The sequence below is a fragment of the Acipenser ruthenus genome, chromosome 38 (assembly GCF_902713425.1).
Source record: "Acipenser ruthenus chromosome 38, fAciRut3.2 maternal haplotype, whole genome shotgun sequence".
In the NCBI taxonomy this organism is placed as follows: Eukaryota; Metazoa; Chordata; class Actinopteri; order Acipenseriformes; family Acipenseridae; genus Acipenser; species Acipenser ruthenus.
The window spans coordinates 6,643,683-6,666,575 of NC_081226.1; the positions used below are offsets into that span (position 1 = coordinate 6,643,683).

Consider the following 22,893-nt stretch of genomic DNA (forward strand, 5'->3'; position numbering starts at 1 on the left):
ATTAAACCGTTTTGTTTTAGATTTAGATTTGTCTACTTTTGGGATGTAATTGTTTTGCGCCTCTAGTACTACATTTTTAAAAAACAGCCATCCTTTTTCTGTGGATGTTTTATCTATTTTACTCCAATCTACTTCTGTTAGTCTCTATTTCATACCTTCATAGTTTGCTTTTCTAAAATTGTAAACCTTAGCTTTAGTCATTACTTTTGGGGTTTTAAAAAATACTTCAAATGAGACCATGTTGTGGTCTGAGTTTGCCAATGGCTCTCTGACCTCTGTTTTAGTTATTCTGTCTTCATTATTTGAAAAGACTAAGTCAAGGCATGCCTCCCCTCTAGTCGGTGCCTTGACAAATTGCGTTAGGAAGCAGTCATTTGTCATTTCCACCATTTCAATTTCGTTCGTCGTGCCCCCCATCGGGTTTTCCCATTTTATACGGGGGAAGTTGAAATCCCCCATTAGTATGGCTTCTCCTTTTCTACACGCATTTCGAATGTCATTCTATAAGATTATTTTGCTCAGCATCTGAATCTGGCGGTCTATAGCATGCTCCTATTATTATGCCCTTTGAATTTGTGTCCATTATTCTGACCCATATTGATTCTGCATTGTTTTCTTTGTCCTGATTTAACACCTGGGCTTCAAGACTATTTCTTATGTATAGCGCTACCCCTCCGCCTCTTCTGCCCTGCCTGTCTTTCCTATACAGTGTGTACCCACTAATATTATATTAGTCTCCATCACTCTCAGAGATTATATATATATATTGAATCCTATGTAGCCACCCTTGTCCATTTTTGCTCATTTTACGTTCCTGCTTCGCATTATATTTAATGTGAGCGCCATGTTTAAACAGCTTCAGTCTCCACCTGTGTTGTTCAGAAACGAAACGGGATGCGAGGGAGTGTGCGGCGCTTGCGCACTGCCCCTCATGGCAGGACATTTCTAGACATTTCTGTATGAGTGGGAGTCTCGTCAGACAAACAACACAAGTAAAACAGGGATAGTACAATCAGAAGTAATATCCCCTGATCTCGACGTGATTCACCTGTCACGGTTATTTTATTATTAGTTTTTTTTACTGAATAAAAACGTTAACTCTGAAATAAATCGCTTCCTTACATTTGTTCAATCTCCATGTCTAATTCGATTGGAAGCCGCATTGCTCTCAAAAACAATAGCAAACCTCAACTGGCTCAAAAGATGCCATTTAGAAGGAAAAATCTGAATTCTGATTCAATTTGCTTTTGGTGGTGTCACTCAGGGACCTCGGCCTCTGATTGGACTAACGGACTTCCTGATACACGCTTTCTGACAGTATAACGTAATTAGTCACGCCCCCTCTCATATTGATCTTTGAACTGCACCAGAGAAACTAGCCCCCTGAAGATTGGCTGTTCTTGAGTGTCAACCAGATATCAAGCCTCTGATTGGCTAGATATTGAAAAAAAGGCGGGGTTCTGATGTAAAGGGGAGGGTTATAGTAAGTACTGTAATGTTTCCTTGTATCAGCGTGAGGCAAAACGATATTTTTCTTTGGCTGGACACAAAATATATAATAGAAATAGTTTTATATCTAAGATTACTTTTTTTATGAATAACGGCTTATATCTAGTCAGGCGGTTTCATCTCAGTATATTCACTGTTTGTTTTTTTATTTATATTATATTGTAAATCTTTATTCGCGTCGATGGGGACTGAGTTGCTTTCTGAACTGGACAGTCGCTTTTTTGCTGACAATCTTCTGACAAGCGAAGACTGGGGTAAGATACTAGATGTAATACATTCATATATGTATAAATATGCGTGTTTGAAGACGGGTAAGATACTAGATGTAATACATTCATATATGTATAAATATGCGTGTTTGAAGTTGAATTGATTTCTGTAAATAGTGGGTTGTTGGTTTGAACGCATTTTTCTACGTGATACAAATTACGTTTATATTGTGGTCTTTGTTATTATTTATGCAGCTGAAGCTACTATTGCAAGAAACAGCAATGATGTAAAATTCACATGATTCAAACTCATAATTGTCATTAGTTCTGCACAAAAAAAAAAAAAATAATAAGAAAAAATAAGTTTGACTTGTGAAAAACAGCGGTACCGCTGCTGTAGCGAATCCGACCATGTCTAAACAGAATAGAGAGTCATAAACTAATACATAGTTTACACAGACACGTTTAACATATATAAAACAAGTTATACAGTAGTATACATTTAAAAAAACAAACAAAAAAAAAACCTAATTTATTTTGCTGGGTCTGCGCTCTGTGGATAAACACTCTAGTTGGTCATAATATTAGCGCAGTTTTTTTTATAGGATTGGGTTGTCCTTCCTCACACGCTTATTATGGTTTCGTTATTGATGTCACAGGCGTTCTAACATACAATAAATACAAATACACTATTCGGGTCATGTTAAAATTAACATTTTAGACATAGTCATGTTTCTTGTGTTACTGAAGTTTCCTTTACCGTTTAAATTCAGATGTACTGCAAATGGGTGGTGGGTGAAGACAGTATATGAAAGTTGCAGTCTCAGTAATGCTGGGACAGATCGGACAGACAGAGACAGGGCCTGATGGTTGGAGGTGCTCAGTTGGCAGGTGCTTCCTTCATGATTGAAGACTTGAGTGATGATTCTGTGGAACAGAACTGGCTGCAGCCTTTCAAATACAATGCACTATAATACAATACAATGCAATACATCTGGAGCATACAGGGTCTCATCCACTCCACCATGGAGAGGTCACAGTGGTTGCCATGTGGGCTCACTGTGTGCTCTGACCAGAGTGGGCTGTATTTTTTCATGGTAACGCACGGCTTATTTCACAGAATTTCTGGAAAATAGCTTACAGCTCGCTGGAACGTCACGGCATCAACTGTGAATCAAACTCACAATCAATCCACGCAAGGGCCGGCTTTTTCATTTTCACTTGCTGTACTGAAAGCTCAGTTCACATCTATTTGACAGCAAATACTAAACAGAGAAACAACTGGTCCAATTAGAATTATCCACCCAAACCAGCCAATCAATACTTCGTACCGACGAAAGCAACCAGTCCTGTACTCGCAACTGCCGAGTCAGCCAATCACAGCCGGGCAGCTCGACTGGAGCTCAGACAGCATCTTAATAATAATAATAATAATAATCTTTCAACAACAGCAAAGCGAAACACAGACAGTTCAGTAATATATTAGCTTCATTCAGCTATCAGGCACTGCCCAGATAAACTAGAAGCAGCTCTGACAAGTAAAACAGCTATTTTAATAAAGTTATTAGTTTTTTTCTCTAATTATGTATGTGATCCTTTATGAACAGTTTTTGGGACTATTTTTTCGTTGACCCTCGAGAGATATATATATAATGTAAAGTTTGAGAAAAATGAAAACTGCTGTGTACCAAAATAAGAAAAAAGAAAAGGATATTTTAGGTACTTAAAAAGGTAGAATAATTGATTACAAATCAATTATCAGGACGTTTCAGACTACAAGTCCTTCATCGGCTGAATACAAAAAAAACCAGTGCTTTAAGTTGATATATATATATATATATATATACACACACAGTATTCACCCCCTTGGATTTTTCCACATTTTGTAGTGTTAAAACCTGGAATTAAAATGGATTTAATTGGGATTTTTACCATTTGATTTACACAACATACTTAACATTTTGAAGGTGCAAAATATTTTTTATTGTGACACAAAAGTTAATTAAACAAAAAAAAAGACATTTATTGGTTGCATAAGTATTCACCCCACTGAGTCAATGGTAGAAGCACCTTTGGCAGCAATTACAGCTGTGACTCTTTTTCTGGGTAAGTCTCTACCAGCTTTGCTCAAGCTCTGTCAAGTTGGATGGGGACCGTTGGTGAACAGCAATTTTCAAGTCTTGCCACAGATTCTCAATCTGGTTGAGGTCTGGGCTTTGACTGGGCCATTCTAAGACATTCAGGTTCTTGTTTTTAAACCACTCCAGTGTAGCTTTGGCTGTGTGTTTAAGGTCATTGTTCTGCTGGAAGGTGAACCTCCGCCCCAGTCCCAGGTCTCTTGCAGACTGAAACAGGTTTTCCTCTAGAATTTCCCTGTATTTGGCTCCATCCATCTTGCCCTCAATCCTGACCAGTTTTGCAGTCCCTGCCGATGAAAAGCATCCCCATAACATGATGCTGCCACCACCATGCTTCACTGTGGGGATGGTGTTCTCAGGGTGATGAGCAGTGTTGGCTTTGCGCCACACATAGCGTTTTGCGCTAAGGCCAAAAAGTTCAATTTTGGTCTCATCAGACCAGAGAACCTTTTTCCACATGTTTGCTGTGTTTCCCACATGCCTTTTGGCAAAATCCAAACGGGATTTGATATGGGTTTTTTCAGCAATGGCTTTCTTCTCGCCACTCTTCCATAAAGCCCAGCTTTGTGGAGTGTCTGGGTTATAGTTGTCTCATGGACGGTTTTTCCCATCTCAGCTGTGGATCTCTCCAGCTCCTTCAGAGTTACCATTGGCCTCTTGGTTGCTTCTCTTGCTTGTTTTGATAGCTCCTTGGTCTTCATGATGCTGTTTGTTTAGATATGCTCTCTAATAAACTCTGGGGCCTTCCAGAAACAGGTGTATTTAATCTGAGATCATGTGACACTTTAATTGCACACAGGTGGACTCCATTCAACTAATTATGTGACTTCTGAAGGCAATTGGTTGCACCAGAGCTTATTTAGGGGTGTCACAGCAAAGGGGGTGAATACTTATGCAATCAAGACTTTTCAGTTTTTTATTTGTAAATAATTTTGTAAAATATGTAGATTTTTTTCCCCACTTCGACATTATGGACTATTTTGTGTAGATCAGTGACAAAAAATCCTAATTAAATCAATTTTAATTCCAGGTTGTAACACTACAAAATGTGGAAAAGTCCAAGGGGGGTGAATATGTGTGTGTGTGTGTGTGTGTGTGTATATATATATATATATATATATATATATATATATAATGTGTGTATTTTTTAAATTCCCATGGAAAAATGTATATAAATTTAAAATGCAAAATAAAGGGCCTTGAAGACTAGGCCTATGCCTTACATTAAGATCAGCTCTGTGGGGGTGCAGGTGGTGGTCTTGCTTAGCTTTGCCTGGTCGTTGCTCGGGGTGCAGGTGGTCTTGTTTAGATTTGCCTCGTCGTTGCTCGGGTGCAGGTGGTCGTCTTGTTTAGATTTGCCTGGTCGTTGCTCGGGGTGCAGGTGGTGGTCTTGTTTAGATTTGCCGCGTCGTTGCTCGGGGTGCAGGTGGTGGTCTTGTTTAGCTTTGCTGCGTCGTTGCTCGGGGTGCAGGTGGTGGTCTTGCTTAGCTTTGCCTGGTCGTTGCTCGGGGTGCAGGTGGTCTTGTTTAGATTTGCCTCGTCGTTGCTCGGGTGCAGGTGGTCGTCTTGTTTAGATTTGCCTGGTCGTTGCTCGGGGTGCTGGTGGTGGTCTTGTTTAGCTTTGCCTCGTCGTTGCTCGGGGTGCAGGTGGTCGTCTTGTTTAGATTTGCCGCGTCGTTGCTCGGGGTGCAGGTGGTGGTCTTGTTTAGATTTGCCTCGTCCTTGCTCGGGGTGCAGGTGGTGGTCTTGTTTAGATTTGCCTCGTCCTTGCTCGGGGTGCAGGTGGTGGTCTTGTTTAGATTTGCCTCGTCGTTGCTCGGGGTGCAGGTGGTGGTCTTGTTTAGCTTTGCTGCGTCGTTGCTCGGGGTGCAGGTGGTGGTCTTGCTTAGCTTTGCCTGGTCGTTGCTCGGGGTGCAGGTGGTCTTGTTTAGATTTGCCTCGTCGTTGCTCGGGTGCAGGTGGTCGTCTTGTTTAGATTTGCCTGGTCGTTGCTCGGGGTGCTGGTGGTGGTCTTGTTTAGCTTTGCCTCGTCGTTGCTCGGGGTGCAGGTGGTCGTCTTGTTTAGATTTGCCGCGTCGTTGCTCGGGGTGCAGGTGGTGGTCTTGTTTAGATTTGCCTCGTCCTTGCTCGGGGTGCAGGTGGTGGTCTTGTTTAGATTTGCCTCGTCCTTGCTCGGGGTGCAGGTGGTGGTCTTGTTTAGATTTGCCTCGTCGTTGCTCGGGGTGCAGGTGGTCGTCTTGTTTAGATTTGCCTGGTCGTTGCTCGGGGTGCTGGTGGTGGTCTTGTTTAGATTTGCCTGGTCGTTGCTCGGGATGCAAGTGGTGGTCTTGTTTAGATTTGCCTGGTCGTTGCTCGGGATGCAGGTGGTGGTCTTGTTTAGATTTGCCGCGTCGTTGCTCGGGATGCAGGTGGTGGTCTTGTTTAGATTTGCCTGGTCGTTGCTCGGGGTGCAGGTGGTGGTCTTGTTTAGATTTGCCTGGTCGTTGCTCGGGGTGCAGGTGGTGGTCTTGTTTAGCTTTGCCTCGTCGTTGCTCGGGGTGCAGGTGGTGGTCTTGTTTAGCTTTGCCTCGTTGTTGCTCGGGGTGCAGGTGGTGGTCTTGTTTAGCTTTGCCTGGTCGTTTGATTTCATCTTGGCTGTGTGTTCATTTGCATGGCAGTGAGGGGCAAGACATTGTTACACTGCTTCACTTTCCAGCAGTTCATTTGCTTAAACAAAGCAGCCCAGACTGGCTGAGTGAAAGTAGGGGGACGGGGGAGTGCAGACCTGGCCCCCTGTACTCGTGTCACTGTGCCTCTGTCAGTGTGAGTGCTGTCTCCTAGCCTCGCTGAGGGTCTCAGCAAACTCATAGCAGGGTTCCCCCCCAGGAATTCTGTACAGCCGGGCGCCACAATATTACAGCCGGGAGCACTTTTAACAGAAAAATAAACTTGTCTTACATTAAATATATAATACGACAAAGAGTATAAATAATGTGTTGTCTTCCGTTGACTGTATCTGTTTGCACTTTTTATGTTCTACATTTTCTTTTTCATTTCTGTTTTTTATTATGGTAAATTACCTGCTTATTTAGGCACTCTACGATTTGACTGGGGAAAGATAACGTAGGGTTATTGGAGTTAACAAAAAAACTAATGGTAACCTTTTCACTTCCCCTTTTAGCTTCATTATTGAGCTCATTGCTTCATCTAAATTGTTTTCTTTAAGTTTTCAGGGCATTTTGTTAATGCCTATTTTTGTTTTTCGCTGTTCTACATTTTTTGAATGCAACTCTTCATTTTAACACAACAGCACTCTCACACGTTTGGTCACCATCATAACTGTTGCATGAAACCGCAGTGTAATAATCCAGCACCTCTGCGTACAGCCTCTATAAATGAACCCCCAATATCTCTCACAAGCACCTGGGTACATATTGTTATGATATCACAACAAAAGGGATATGCTTTGTTTTTTGGTGCATGTACAGCTATTATGTACTAAATATCACCTTATAGTACAATAATACAACAAAAAATGGACAATGATAATACCCGAAAATAATCGTAATATTTTTGTAATAAAGTAGCCGGTGCAAATATAGTATTAGGCGGTGGATTGTGCTGATCATTGGCTTATTTTGACCCCCTGCATTCATTGTCACTATTTTTGCTTTGAAAATAATTAGTTATTTTTTTAGCAGTCATTTTTAACGTTTTAGCCTCTCGAAGTGCTTAACACAGAAGACCCACCCCTTCAATTCTCTGATTGGTTAAATTTTGTGTCAAGACGTAACACAGCTGTCATGTGGTTCCAAGATTGTTTGTTTTTTTTCACCCAGCGATGTGCACCTGATCCAGTCTGCTAGAAGCGCATCCTTATTGTTAAAGGCACAGGAGCATCTGTAAGACGGGCGGATCGGGTTTTTTCAGCCGGGCGGCGACAGCCACTTTGCCGGGCGGCCCGCCCAGCTGAAAAGACCTGGGGAGAACCCTGTTATAGTGCAGCTACCAGGGTGAAAAAAAAATACAATGTAGTAAAAGATGATAAATCCTGACAAACCTACCTAATGAGGACAGAGGCCATGCTCAAAGATGTAGAGGTGCGTTTCAAAGTGTTACAGTAGATGCTGCTTATTAGCAACCTCTCTGTTCCCAGCAAAAAGTTATTAACCAAACTTTTGTCAAGTGAAAAGCCACATTTCCAAGCGTATGTATCTGGAAAAACGATGTATACTATAGTTGTAGAAACAGCGCACTGAAATACACGTCTTGGTTCATTACAGTGTTAAAAAAAATAAACACCAAATATCAGAACAAACAACTTTTTACTAATACTACACAGATGTGTGAAACAAAAAAAGGATACCCGGCCAGTACTGTATTGTACACACAGTACTACAACAGCGTACTATCAATATCTTTAAACACAGTAAACACTCTTGGTGTACAGGACTTACATTTAATACAGAAGTTCATTTTAAAAGAAGTAGTTGTCCAGTGTTTGTAAATCACTCTCAATTTTGCGTGCAGCTTTGTAGCCAATTTCAAACTGAAGGATACTACAGATTTTGAGATTCCAAACTTTTCTGCTCCCCGTACTTGTTTAAGAACATAAGAACATAAGAAAGTTTACAAACGAGAGGAGGCCATTCAGCCCATCTTGCTTGTTTGGTTGTTAGTAGCTTATTGATCCCAGAATCTCATCAAGCAGCTTCTTGAAGGATCCCAGGGTGTCAGCTTCAACAACATTACTGGGGAGTTGGTTCCAGACCCTCACAATTCTCTGTGTAAAAAAGTGCCTCCTATTTTCTGTTCTGAATGCCCCTTTATCTAATCTCCATTTGTGACCCCTGGTCCTTGTTTCTTTTTTCAAGTCAAAGAAGTCCCCCGGGTTGACATTGTCTACACCTTTTAGGATTTTGAATGTTTGAATCAGATCGCCGCATAGTCTTCTTTGTTCAAGACTGAATAGATTCAATTATTTTAGCCTGTCTGCATACGACATGCCTTTTAAACCCGGTATAATTCTGGTCGCTCTTCTTTGCACTCTTTCTAGAGCAGCAATATCCTTTTTGTAACGAGGTGACCAGAACTGAACACAATATTCTAGGTGAGGTCTTACTAATGCATTGTAAAGTTTTAACATTACTTCCCTTGATTTAAATTCAACACTTCTCACAATATATCCAAGCATCTTGTTAGCCTTTTTTATAGCTTCCCCTAGATGAAGACATTTCTGAGTCAACATAAACTCCTAGGTCTTTTTCATAGTTCCCTTCTTCAATTTCACTATCTCCCATAAGATATTTATAATGCACATTTGTATTGCCCGCATGCAATACTTTACACTTTTCTCTATTAAATTTCATTTGCCATGTGTCTGCCCAGTTCTGAATGCTGTCTAGATCATTTTGAATGACCTTTGCTGCTTCAACAGTGTTTGCCACTCCTCCTATTTTTGTGTCGTCTGCAAATTTAACGAGTTTGCTTACTATATCAGAGTCTAAATCATTAATGTAGATTAGGAATAGCAGAGGACCTAATACTGATCCCTGTGGTACACCACTGGTTACCTCACTCCATTTTGATGGTTCACGTAGTGCCTCCAGAACCCGAACTTTACCGGCTATAGAAAGGTCGACACGTTTTGAACGCATGATGACAGACGACAGTCAGACTCAATAAATGTACAGCTGTGTTATGAAAACTGATAGATAAATAGACGCTGCGATACGTGTGCGCGATGTAGTCATGTGCGTGCCGTAGCCATAGAAACTGTAAACAAAAACAAAAAAAAAAGTTGTCATTAAGCGGCAGACAGTTGCTAATATCCGAGATCCATTAACATTGTGTCTATGTGATGGGATTGGATCCCATGAAAATGTTGTTAATAACCGAAAGTTGTCTTTATCAGGGCTGCTAATAACAGTGTGTGTGTGTCACTGTGTGTGTGTGTGTGGCACTGTGTGTGTGTAGAGATAGCTCAAGTGGGAAGTGTGTTTGCGGTTAGGAGGATGTGTGTTAAAATAGCCTCTCTTTCACAGTGAAGTCACAGTACTGAAAATCTCTCTCTCTCTGTCTCTCTCTCAGATGCCTGTCTGTATAACTGTGAGAGTATGGAGGAAGGAGAGGAGCCTGCTGACTGTCTACAGAGACTGCACTACGACTCCATGGTAAACATGCAGCCCAGGGTCTCGGACGAGCTCCTCAAACCCACTGCCTTCCACACTGCAGCCCAGCACTTTCTCTAACCACTGATCTGCTCAACCCACTGCCTTCCACGCTGCAGCCCAGCGCTTTCTCTAACCACTGATCTGCTGAAACCCACTGCCTTCCACGCTGCAGCCCAGCGCTTTCTCTAACCACTGATCTGCTGAAACCCACTGCCTTCCACGCTGCAGCCCAGCGCTTTCCTTTTTTCTGTCTCCATTATAAACGCTCTGTTTTCCTTGTCTTCTGGTTCTTAGTTTGATAATGATCTGGTTTTGACGCTGGACCCAGAAAATGTGCGGTCTCCATGGAAACAAGCAAACGAAGACATACTGACAGGTAAGCAAGCCCAGACCTGTCAATAGACAGCCAGTGCACACCTGATACCTTGCAGTTTTAGAAGGAGGCAAACATTGTTTTGAGCAATTTAAGTACTTTCTCTTGGCAATAAAAATGGACAGTGTGTCACTAATTGAGGGTTAAGGTGTAGGTAAGCTTTTGCTATAGGTATACAGTGACAGTTACTAGTTTGATTTGAAAATGGGGCGCAAGAGGAAAACACTTCATGAATATTGTGCACAATACCCTGGCCGACGGCTGAAGTCTCCGCGGCAGGACGAGACAGGCCCGTCTGCCTTGCCTTCCAGTGACTCTGAGTCCAGCTGTGCTGAAGCAGGAGAGGGGCGGAGCTCAGACTCCGAATAATCAGTGCAAGTTAGTTCTGTTCTATGTTTTGTCACGTGCGTATTATTTTTACTTGGAAATGTATGCTATAAAAGTCTGTGTAATACACTTTTATATGCTGCGTTTTCTCCGGTTTATTTGAGACCATTTTTAAATTGTATCTATATGAGGTATAGCTCTGCTGTGATCAAACGTTATTTCAATTAGAATGTTGGTAACCATGTGTGGCGGAGTGTCCCCCCCCCTTTGTTTATTATGTATTTATATTAGGAGTCATATGTTTATATGACGGTGAAAGCCAATGTTATTTGTTATTGTTTTGTATTTGTGATTTATTAAAACCTTGTGAGGATGAGTGGCTGATCAGCTACTGATTATTTAACTAGCTGACAGTCACGCATCCTTATTAAACTCATGCAGACTGACCGAGGGGTAATAGGATAATTAATTAATAGCTAGTTAACCCCTCGGCCAGAATATATAAGCCTGCAGCTGTCTGCGCTCAGGAGGAGGGTTCAGAGTTGAAGAACGAGAGCGGAGACGGTAAAGAGATAACGATTGCTAAGGCTGCTGGTTTAAACACCAGCATGAGACTATTTGTTATTTGTTTATTTGTTTGGCCAACAGGCCTTTTTGTTTTGTAGTGTTTTGTTTTGTTTAAACTGTTTGTTTTATTATTTAATAAAACACTGAGCGCCGTTGCACTTCAGTTTTGCCCCGACAAAAAAAATAAAAAATAAAGCTGTTGCTTGCTATTTGGTTGCTGCTGTCTTTATAATTAAACAGAGTTCCACAGCTTAAAGCCAGGCATTGCAGGTCCTGCTTGATCTCGACCTTATGACTTTAAAGAGCTTGCCACTGCTGTCAGCCGGCGGAGGCCTCTGTCTGCAGCCTAGCCCCCACCACGCTCTGACAGCAGGTCTGACTCGACGTGCTCGAGGAGGGCGGTCAAGACTGCGCCATGAAGCGGGTCTGCGGCGCCGCAGGAGAGCGGAGCAGAGGTCAGAGTGACGACGCGATCGCCACCTAGTTGAACACAAGTTCTGCATGGCGGATATCCAGGGCCGCTGTATTCTGGGGCTGGACCTGCTGGCCAAGGTGGGGGCCACCCTCGCCCTGGCTGCTGGGGATGTATTCATCGACCAAGACCGTCTTCATCTCGCCGCGGACCGGGAACTAGGGGAGGAGAGCCGGCTGAGCAAGCCAACATCGGAACGTCACCTGAAGAGGAGGGGGCTCGTCAGACGTGAAGGGGCAGGACCCGGCCTCTCTCAGAAGCAGATGACAGCGCCCCCTTGTACAGCACCACGTTGACACTGGCAGTGCAGTCCCGATCCGGGAGCAGCTGCATCGCTCTTCCTTGCTAACAGGAGGCGGCAGTGGCTCTCATACAGGAAATGGCCGCCGTAGGAGTTATCGAGCCATCGGCCAGTCCATGGGCTGCACCTGCTGTGCTTGTGCGGAAGAAGGACCGATCACTGCGATTCTATGTGCAGTGACCCGTAAGACTCGTACCCCCTTCCCAGGTTCGACGAGGCCCTGGACTGTATTATGGGCTCTCGTTGGTTCAGCTCCCTCGACCTGCGAAGCAGCTACTGGCAGGTCGAGCTGGTTCCTGAGGCGCTCCCAAAGGCCACATTCTCCATCGGCCAGGGTCAGTGGCAGTTTTCAGTGATGCCGTTTGGAATGTGCAATGTTCCAGCAACATTTGAGCGCCTGATGGAGCATGTACTGGCTGGAGTTCTCCGGACGGCCTGTGTGGTGTTGAGTGTGGCACACGCCACCACATTCTCGGACTCGCTCGCAAACCTGTGGGCAGTGTTGAGCGTGTCCGGGGGGCCGGGCTGAAACTCCACCCGGGGAAGTGAAACCTATTACGAAGAAAACGCACTTCCTCGGCCATGTCGTTGGGGCTGATGGCATCACTACAAACCCTGCCAAGGTGGCCTCTGTAAAAGACTGGCCGGTCCCCAGGACTGTGACTGAGGTGCAGAGCTTTTTGGGCCCGGCATCGTACTACAGGCGGTTTGTTAAGGATTTGCCCGGATTACCAGGCCCTTGCACTGCCAACAGAGGGGGGCCGGTTCACCTGGGACTCTCACTGCGCAGCCGTACTTTGGAGAGTTGCGGAAGGCCCTTGCACATGCCCCAGTCTTGGCGTTCCCCAATCCCCTGAAGACTTTCATTCTGGATACGGACGCAAGCAATGCGGGGATCGGGGCTGTGGTACAGGACCACGCCTCCCTGCAGTGGCTACTCCATGTCCGTGAGCCTGAAGGACAAGCGGCCCACTGGATTTATGCTCTGCTGGGGTACGACTGCTGCGTCCTCTGTCCGCTGGATTGAGGCTCTGCTGGGGTACGACTGTTGCATCCTCTGTCCGCTGGATTGATGCTCTGCTGGGGTACGACTGTTTCATCCTCTGTCCGCTGGATTGAGGCCCTGCTGGGGTACGACTGTTTCATCCTCTGTCCGCTGGATTGAGGCCCTGCTGGGGTACGACTGTTTCATCCTCTGTCTGCTGGATTGAGGCCCTGCTGGGGTACGACTGCTGCATCCTCTCTCCATATCATTGTTTTGAATGTAGCCTATTCATTTCCATTTTAAAGTGCTTGTTGGAATTAGTGGCTGTTGACATTGAGTGGCACTGCACAGTGGAGATGACGTAAGGAGGAGTCTAATATGAAAAAAAAAATTACTCTCGTTCTGACGTATTAACGTAAATAATATGAGGATTTACTTTTCCAGTTTTTTATATACAGTGCTCCCTCGCTATAACACGGGTCGGGGGGGGGGGGACGGGGGGGGGGACAATATGAGCGTTATAACCTAAGAAGAGCGTTATAAACGGGAGGGGGGCGCCACTGGACCCATAACAACACACATCTAAAATACAAAATTAAAATAACTCCCTCTCTATAATGCACATATAGTGAAGCAACAATGTAACTTTCTGTGAATTAACCATGCATAAAGCACCATGTAATCAATGCTATAGGTAACATTCCCACTCGTGGATCATTTTGATTAGCAATTCTATATAAACTATAAATAGCCTGGTTAAACGGTGGTCGGGAGTTCAGTTCAAAGCGACACACAGCAAACCAAGTGCGAGGGGGGGAGGGGATGGACTCGCCCCAGATTCAGCTGCCAGAGCGGGGCTGAAGCGTCTCGTCTCCCAGAGAAAGCAGCAGCTCCTCTCACAGCAAAAAAAGTAAGTACATTAGGAAAGATAACCACGCAATAGGCCTAATATTTATTTAGTTATAAAACGAATTCTGTATAAGATGTCTGTGTTATAAAGTGCCAAATCAAAAGAGAGAGACAAAAAACAGAAGTTAGACTGAGAAGCTGTTTACAGTTTGAACAACACCGGTACTGTATTTACTGTAGAAATATTGCATGAATCACTAGTATAGGGAATTGGGGGACATGCTGTAGGAGCGTTATATCCGGGAGCCTTATCGCTAGGGAGCACTGTGTGTGTGTGTGTGTGTGTGTGTGTGTGTATATATATATAATAATTTTTTTTTGTGTATTGCTGTCCCCTTGCCTCTTCATGACGTTTGCAGTATTTCTGAGTGGTTCTTTTTATTTCAGATAACTCGATTGCTCTAAATGTTCATGTATCTCGTGTTCTTTGTGTTGCAGTTCTTCAGGTGAAGTCTGAACCAGCCTCCCCAGCCTCCTCCCACTGCTCAGCTTCCTCCCTGTCCTCCAACACAGACACACTCCTCTGCCAGCAGGTAAAACACTCACTCGTCTCCATTGCTTCCTCCCTCTCCTCTACCAGCAAGTGAAACACTCACCCTCCTCCCTCCCTCCCTCCCTCTCCTTGTGACGGATGTGAGTGGTGTCTGAATAAATAACAGTCCTGAAACAGTATTTCTCCCACAAAAACGACTGTGTTTATTAAAATAAACCTCCCCTTTACCTGCGAGGGTATGGGGGGGGGGGGGGGGGGAACACAGCTGGCTGTCAAACAAAAATACAAAAACAAACAGAAAGTGTCCACAATGAAATCCCGAGTGTCCTGTGCATGAGAGTGCTCTGCAGTCCACACTTGGTGTGCTGATGTTGGTGAAGGGAAGGTAGTGCTCTGTGATCTGGAACTGGCTCCATGGCTGCAGTCCCGCGCTCCTACTCCGCCTCTGAAAACACACAACAAACAACACGTAATCCAAAAAACACAACGCTCCGGCTGGAGGTTCAGTTTCTCAGCGCAAGAGGAGGAACTGACGCAGCTGCTTCCCCTTTGTACCCAGCAAACTCCTCCCTGCAGTCAATGCGTCGCCATGGTTTCTCCAATAGAGGGCTGCCCCGCAGCTGACTGCAGTGGAATCGTCCTGAGTACTTGCAGCTACGCGCTCCCCCTAATATGGTTACCTTCCGGTTTCCACCTACCACCGAGGTGGTAGATCTAGGAGGCAGCGTACCTTCCCCCTTACACAGCGTGCTTTCTAATCGGGAGGGAGATTTACAGCATCGATCCTTTCTCTATCACACTCCTCTACCAGCAAGTGAAACACTCACCCTCCTCCCTCCCTCCCTCCCTCTCCTCTACCAGCAAGCGAAACACTCACACCCCTCCCTCTCCTCCCTCCCTCCCTCTCCTCTACCAGCAAGTGAAACACTCGCACCCCTCCCTCTCCTCCCTCCCTCCCTCTCCTCTACCAGCAAGTGAAACACTCACACCCCTCCCTCTCCTCTACCAGCAAGTGAAACACTCACACCCCTCCCTCTCCTCTACCAGCAAGTGAAACACTCACACCCCTCCCTCTCCTCTACCAGCAAGCGAAACACTCACACCCCTCCCTCTCCTCCCTCCCTCCCTCTCCTCTACCTGCAAGTGAAACACTCACACCCCTCCCTCTCCTCTACCAGCAAGTGAAACACTCACCCTCCTCCCTCCCTCCCTCCCTCCCTCTCCTTTACCAGCAAGTGAAACACTCACCCTCCCTCCCTCCCTCTCCTCTACCAGCAAGTGAAACACTCACACCCCTCCCTCTCCTCTACCAGCAAGCGAAACACTCACACCCCTCCCTCTCCTCTACCTGCAAGTGAAACACTCACACCCCTCCCTCTCCTCCCTCCCTCCCTCCCTCTCCTCTACCTGCAAGTGAAACACTCACACCCCTCCATCCCTCTCCTCTACCAGCAAGTGAAACACTCACCCTCCTCCCTCCCTCCCTCCCTCTCCTCTACCAGCAAGTGAAACACTCACACCCCTCCCTCTCCTCCCTCCCTCCCTCCCTCTCCTCTACCAGCAAGTGAAACACTCACACCCCTCCCTCCCTCCATCCCTCCCTCCCTCTCCTCTACCAGCAAGTGAAACACTCACACCCCTCCCTCTCCTCTACCAGCAAGTGAAACACTCACACCCCTCCCTCTCCTTTACCAGCAAGTGAAACTCACACCCCTCCCTCTCCTCCCTCCCTCCCTCCCTCTCCTCTACCAGCAAGTGAAACACTCACACCCCTCCCTCTCCTCCCTCCCTCCCTCTCCTCTACCAGCAAGTGAAACACTCGCACCCCTCCCTCTCCTCCCTCCCTCCCTCTCCTCTACCAGCAAGTGAAACACTCACACCCCTCCCTCTCCTCCCTCCCTCCCTCTCCTCTACCAGCAAGTGAAACACTCACACCCCTCCCTCTCCTCCCTCCCTCCCTCCTCTACCAGCAAGTGAAACACTCACCCTCCTCCCTCCCTCCATCCCTCTCCTTTACCAGCAAGCGAAACACTCACACCCCTCCCTCTCCTCCCTCCCTCCATCCCTCTCCTCTACCAGCAAGTGAAACACTCACACCCCTCCCTCTCCTCCCTCCCTCCCTCCCTCTCCTCTACCAGCAAGTGAAACACTCGCACCCCTCCCTCTCCTCCCTCCCTCCCTCTCCTCTACCAGCAAGTGAAACACTCACCCTCCTCCCTCCCTCCATCCCTCTCCTTTACCAGCAAGCGAAACACTCACACCCCTCCCTCTCCTCCCTCCCTCCCTCTCCTCTACCAGCAAGTGAAACACTCACACCCCTCCCTCTCCTCTACCAGCAAGTGAAACACTCACACCCCTCCCTCTCCTCCCTCCCTCCCTCCCTCTCCTCTACCAGCAAGTGAAACACTCACACCCCTCCCTCTCCTCTACCAGCAAGTGAAACACTCACACCCCTCCCTCTCCTCCCTCCCTCCCTCCCTCTCCTCTACCAGCAAGTGAAACACTCACCCTCCTCCCTCCCTCCCTCCCTCTCCTCTACCAGCAAGTGAAACACTCACCCTCCTCCCTCTCCTCCCTCCTTCCCTCTCCTCTACCTGCAAGTGAAACACTTGCAACTCTCCCTCCCCCTCCCTCGGCTCCATCCCTCTCTTCTACCAGCAGGTGAAACACTCGCACCTCTCCTTCCCCCCCTCCCCCTCTTTCTCTCTCATCTCACACACACACACACACACATACCTGACAAATCCCACCTTATAAGGACATAGGCCATGTCCCCTTAATCTTTAGACTATTTTGAAAATAAAATAGTGTACCATAGTGTGTGAGGACAGCAGATAGGTGACCACACTGTACTGTGTTACTGTAGTGTGTGTGTGTGTGAGGACAGCAGATAGGTGACCACACTGTACTGTGTTACTGTAGTGTGTGTGTGTGAGGACAGCAGATAGGTGACCACACTGTACTGTGTTACTGTAGTGTGTGTGAGGACAGCAGATAGGTGACCACACTGTACTGTGTTACTGGCTATAAATCAAGAGGACACCACACTGACTAAAATACAGAGAGACAGAGAGCAGTACAGCATGCTAACTATTCTGTAACTCCTGCTCGCACACAGATAAGACTAACACTGCTGGACACTCACAAGAGCCCTCCTGTACCCAGTCCAGGTATGTGCAGGAGCTTGAACAGTCAGCCCCCTGCTCTGAATGAGCTGACTCTCATCACAACAGGAATCAGTCTCCCTGTGTCTGTAGGGTTCCTAATTGAGTTTATGCAGCTATAGGGGAGTACAGGGGACATGTCTGGCTCCTGATCATTTCTGTAATCTACTTCATTGACTGGGTTATTTTGCAAAACTACTGCTATTTGAGGTAATGTCTTCATATTAGCAGGGTTATAATCTCAAGCTTTCTTTTCTCAGGGTGTGGTCTCTAACGGGACAGTTGATGGGGTGAAGGCTGAGAACCCCCCTACACCCCCCTACATGTTTGGGGACATCCTGACGCCCCCCCTCAACACCGTGCAGATCAGCATCCCCACTACCACAGGTGAGAGGGGGAGAGAAGAGAAGGGAGGGCGGAGAGAGATGAGGGGAGAGGGATAGGGGCTGGTTTGTTTTACCAGAGGATACCAAAATAGTAAACTTTAAGAAGGGGTTGGTTCATTATCTTCACTGTGCCTTAATACACTTTGAGAAGGGGCTGGTTCATTATCTTCACTGTGCTTTAATACACTTTGAGAAGGGGTTGGTTCATTATCTTCACTGTGCCTTAATACACTTTGAGAAGGGGCTGGTTCATTATCTTCACTGTGCTTTAATACACTTTGAGAAGGGGCTGGTTCATTATCTTCACTGTGCTTTAATACACTTTGAGAAGGGGCTGGTTCATTATCTTCACTGTGCTTTAATACACTTTGAGAAGGGGCTGGTTCATTATCTTCACTGTGCTTTAATACACTTTGAGAAGGGGCTGGTTCATTATCTTCACTGTGCTTTAATACACTTTGAGAAGGGGCTGGTTCATTATCTTCACTGTGCTTTAATACACTTTGAGAAGGGGCTGGTTCATTATCTTCTCTGTGCTTTAATACACTTTGAGAAGGGGCTGGTTCATTATCTTCACTGTGCTTTAATACACTTTGAGAAGGGGCTGGTTCATTATCTTCACTGTGCTTTAATACACTGTGCTGTGCTTTTACCAGGGGATACCAAAGCACCTCTTCATTCCACGAGCTCTCGGAAAGCCAGTACGATCCTGAGCAGCAAGCCGGCGATCCAGCCCAAACCAGTATGTGTGACCGCCATCCCAGTAGCACAAACCAGCAGCCCGGCCAAAACCATCATCCTGCAACCAATACAGAGCATCGAGCAGACACTGCCAGGTACTGGGAGAGGGAAACGGAGACTGTGTGTGTGTGCGTGCGTGTGTGTGTGTGAGAGTGAGTGTGTCTCTGTGTGTCTGTGTGCCTGCCTCCCTGTTTGTTTGTGTGCATGTGTGTGTGTGTGCGCGTGTGTCTCGGCGTGTGTGTGTCTCTCCGTGTGTGTATCTGTTTCTGTGTGTGTGTGTGTGTGTGTGCGCGCGCGTCTGTGTGTCTCTGCGTGTGTGTGTGTGTGTGTCTCTGCATGTGTGTATCTGTTTCTCTGTGTGTGTGTGTGTGTGTGTGCGTCCATGTGTCTCTGCGTGTGTGTGTGTCTCTCTCTGTGTGTGTGTGCCTCTGCGTGTGTGTGTCTCTGTGCGTGCATGCGTGTGTGTGTGTGATGGAGCAGATTCCATTGTCCATCACTACCGCGGAACACTGACTGTTTAAAACCTGCCCCGCACTTTGCTATGTATACCATCCTTTTTAAAATGCGTATTGATAACATCAACGGTATTATAAAATGTGTGCTGCTGTTTGTCAATGGGGAAAAAACATTATGTACAAAGATTGTGAGAAACGTGAATAATAGTTATACCTGTTTGTTTACTTACTTGAGTCGGGGAGGTCGGGATGCTGGCGGCCTGTAAAAGAAATACAATGTTACTAACACAGTTGGCATGGCGTGCTGGAAACTATTTTGCATAATAGGTGCACATATGGTGTAAAATAATGCCCAGTACTGCCTGCAGTGAAACTCTGTTGTTTTAAAATAATTAATTTAATTTGAAAATACTTCCTATTCTCTTTGGATCCGGAGCGGGGGGTGCGCATGCATGTTGACGCTGGGGGAGGGCTTTAAGGGGGCGCATGCACGGACGGCTGCGCTCAAATACACAGGCACGCGCCCAATGTTAGTGAATGGGGGAGCTGATTATAACTTAAAATGAGTAACTAATTGTGTAGAGTGGGTTATGCAATTGGGAAAAATGTTAACTATTGTAATGTTAATGATGCTAGAGAACTGTAGGAAGTTTAAGCATTATGAACATAAGAACATAAGAAAGTTTACAAACGAGAGGAGGCCATTCAGCCCATCTTGCTCGTTTGGTTATTAGTAGCTTATTGATCCCAGAATCTCATCAAGCAGCTTCTTGAAGGATCCCAGGGTTTCAGCTTCAACAACATTACTGGGGAGTTGGTTCCAGACCCTCACAATTCTCTGTGTAAAAAAGTGCCTCCTATTTTCTGTTCTGAATGCCCCTTTATCTAATCTCCATTTATGACCCCTGGTCCTTTTTTCTTTTTTCAAGTCAAAGAAGTCCCCCGGGTTGACATTGTCTATACCTTATAGGATTTTGAATGTTTGAATCAGATCGCTGCGTAATCTTCTTTGTTCAAGAGTGAATAGATTCAATTCTTTTAGCCTGTCTTCATACGACATGCCTTTTAAACCTGGGATAATTCTGGTTGCTCTTCTTTGCACTCTTTCTAGAGCAGCAATATCCTTTTTGTAACGAGGTGACCAGAACTGAACACAATATTCTAGGTGAGGTCTTACTAATGCATTGTAAAGTTTTAACATTACTTCCCTTGATTTAAATTCATCACTTCTCACAATATATCCGAGCATCTTGTTAGCCTTTTTTATAGCTTCCCCACATTGTCTAGATGAAGACATTTCTGAGTCAACATAAACTCCTAGGTCTTTTTCATAGTTCCCTTCTTCAATTTCACTATCTCCCATATGATATTTATAATGCACATTTTTAATGCCCGCATGCAATACTTTACACTTTTCTCTATTAAATTTCATTTGCCATGTGTCTGCCCAATTCTGAATGTTGTCTAGATCATTTTGAATGACCTTTGCTGCTTCAACAGTGTTTGCCACTCCTCCTATTTTTGTGTCGTCTGCAAATTTAACGAGTTTGCTTACTATATCAGAGTCTAAATCATTAATGTAGATTAGGAATAGCAGAGGACCTAATACTGATCCCTGTGGTACACCACTGGTTACCACACTCCATTTTGAGGTTTCTCCTCTAATCAGTACTTTCTGTTTTCTACCTGTTAACCACTCCCTAATCCATGTGCATGCATTTCCTTGAATCCCTACTGCGTTCAGTTTGAGAATTAATCTTTTATGCGGGACTTTGTCAAAAGCTTTCTGGAAATCTAAATAAACCATGTCGTATGCTTTGCAGTTATCCATTTTCAATGTTACATCTTTAAATTTGGAGTTGCTTTAATAATTGACACATGATGATAATGTTTTTTCTTGTATTTTATAATGGACCAGTCCAGGGGTGTGGTTATATAGCCATCCTCTATATATAGGAGAGGTGGGCTCATTTACAGGGAGGCTCGCCAGAAGGTAACAGCAGGATGCTGTATAGTTAACAATGCTTTAAAAATGAAAGTATAGGATAGTTGAGTATCCTGGTTTGGTTAAATGTTTTTAGTTTTTCAATGCAGTGCTGTATTTATTTATTATACTTACTTGAAAACTGTTGTGGACAAAAAGCAACGTTCGTGTGGCACTCAGCACTTTAATAAACTTGTCAAGTTTGCACTTTAACCTTGTCTCCTGAAGCCTTTCTGCTCCCAAACACCAGCCGCCCGATCAAACAGCCTTACAGTGTGCGTGCGTGTCTGTGTGCGCCCGTGCGTGTCTGTCTGTGCGTGCGTGTGCGTGTCTTTGTGTGTGCGTGTCTGTGAATGCGTGTGCGTGCGTGTCTGTGTGCGCGCGTGCGTGTCTATGTGTGCGTTGGTCTATGTGGGTCTGAAAATAGGAGGCTTGGTGGTCTAGTGGTTAAAAAAAAAAAAGGGCTTGATACTAGGAGGTCCCGGTTCAAATCCCTGACTCGCTGTGTGTGACCCTATTGTCCGGCCCCAGAGCAGGAGCCCCTGTTCTCCACAGTGCTGGTCTCCCCTTCAGTGTCAGAGGAGGAGCAGGAGCCGCCTGGCAGACTGCTGTCAATGGGCTGAGAGACAGAGGTGGATCTCCACACCGCAGAAAAGAAAAGTTGTATGAAATCAACTGAAGGACCTGGTGGACACTAAGTGGAGAGCTCACCTCTCTGTCCCTGATGATGTAACAGGGTTCTCCCCAGGCCTTTTCAGCCAGGCGGTCTGGCTGTCGCCGCTCAGCTGAACAAACCCGATCCGCACGTCTTGCAGATGCTACTGTGCCTTTAACAGTAAGGACGAGATCACCTGCGTGTTGCTCGGTGAAAAAAAAAAAATCCTGGAAACACGACAGCTGTGTTACGACCTGACACAACATCTAACCAATCAGAGAGATGAAGGGGCAGGTTTTGTGTGTTAAGCACTTCGAGAGGCTACAACATTAAAATTAAAAAGGTTATCCATGGGATATCAGCTAAACACTTGTTAGCTGACATACAAATGCTTAAGGGTAGAGGTGCTGGATTATTACACTCCAGTTTCATGCAACAGTTATGATGTTGTGTTACTGTTGTGTTAAAAAAATGGTTAAAATGAAGAGTTGCATTTGCAAAATGTAGAACAGCAAAAAACAAAAATAGACGTGCATTAACAGAATGCCCTGAAAACTTAACAAAGAAAACAATTTAGATGAAGCAATGAGCTCAATAATTACGCTAAAGAGGAAGTAAAGGGTTACCGATTTTGTTTTTTTTTGTTTGTTTGTTTTCTGTTAACTCCAATAACCCCACGTTATCTTTCCCCAGTCAAATCGTAGAGTGCCTAAATAAGCAGGTAATTTACCAGAATAAAAAATGTAGAACATAAAACAGAGCAACCAGATATAGTCAATGAAAGACAACATATTATTCAAATTCTTTGTCGTATTATATATTTAAGGTAAGACAAGTTTATTTTTCCCTTAAGTGCTCCCGGCTATAATGTTCTGCCGCCCGGCTGTACAGAATTCCTGGGGAGAACCCTGTGTAACCCCTGTCTGGAGGGTAATGTACCGTACAAGCTGCCCCTGCCCGAGCGCTCTGGAGACTTGCAGTGGAGAGTGCTGCATGGTGTCATAGCCTCTAACCGCTACCTGAACCATGTGGACCTCGACATCTCCACTGACTGCCCAGGGCTGCAGCCCAGT

General features: G+C 45.3%; 1 protein-coding gene across 1 annotated transcript in view; it reads left to right on the plus strand.

Annotated features, from left to right (window-relative positions):
* Nucleotides 1-1,417: 1,417 nt before the first annotated feature.
* atf6b (activating transcription factor 6 beta) overlaps nucleotides 1,418-22,893 on the plus strand; it is a 47,064-nt gene continuing 25,588 nt past the window's right edge. Inside the window, exons 1-6 of the mRNA XM_059009217.1 lie at nucleotides 1,418-1,763; nucleotides 9,926-10,008; nucleotides 10,303-10,384; nucleotides 14,381-14,475; nucleotides 17,860-17,986; nucleotides 18,642-18,821. Coding sequence (XP_058865200.1) covers nucleotides 1,691-1,763; nucleotides 9,926-10,008; nucleotides 10,303-10,384; nucleotides 14,381-14,475; nucleotides 17,860-17,986; nucleotides 18,642-18,821 — 640 coding nt within the window. The 5' untranslated portion in view covers nucleotides 1,418-1,690. The remainder of the gene's footprint in view (nucleotides 1,764-9,925; nucleotides 10,009-10,302; nucleotides 10,385-14,380; nucleotides 14,476-17,859; nucleotides 17,987-18,641; nucleotides 18,822-22,893) is intronic.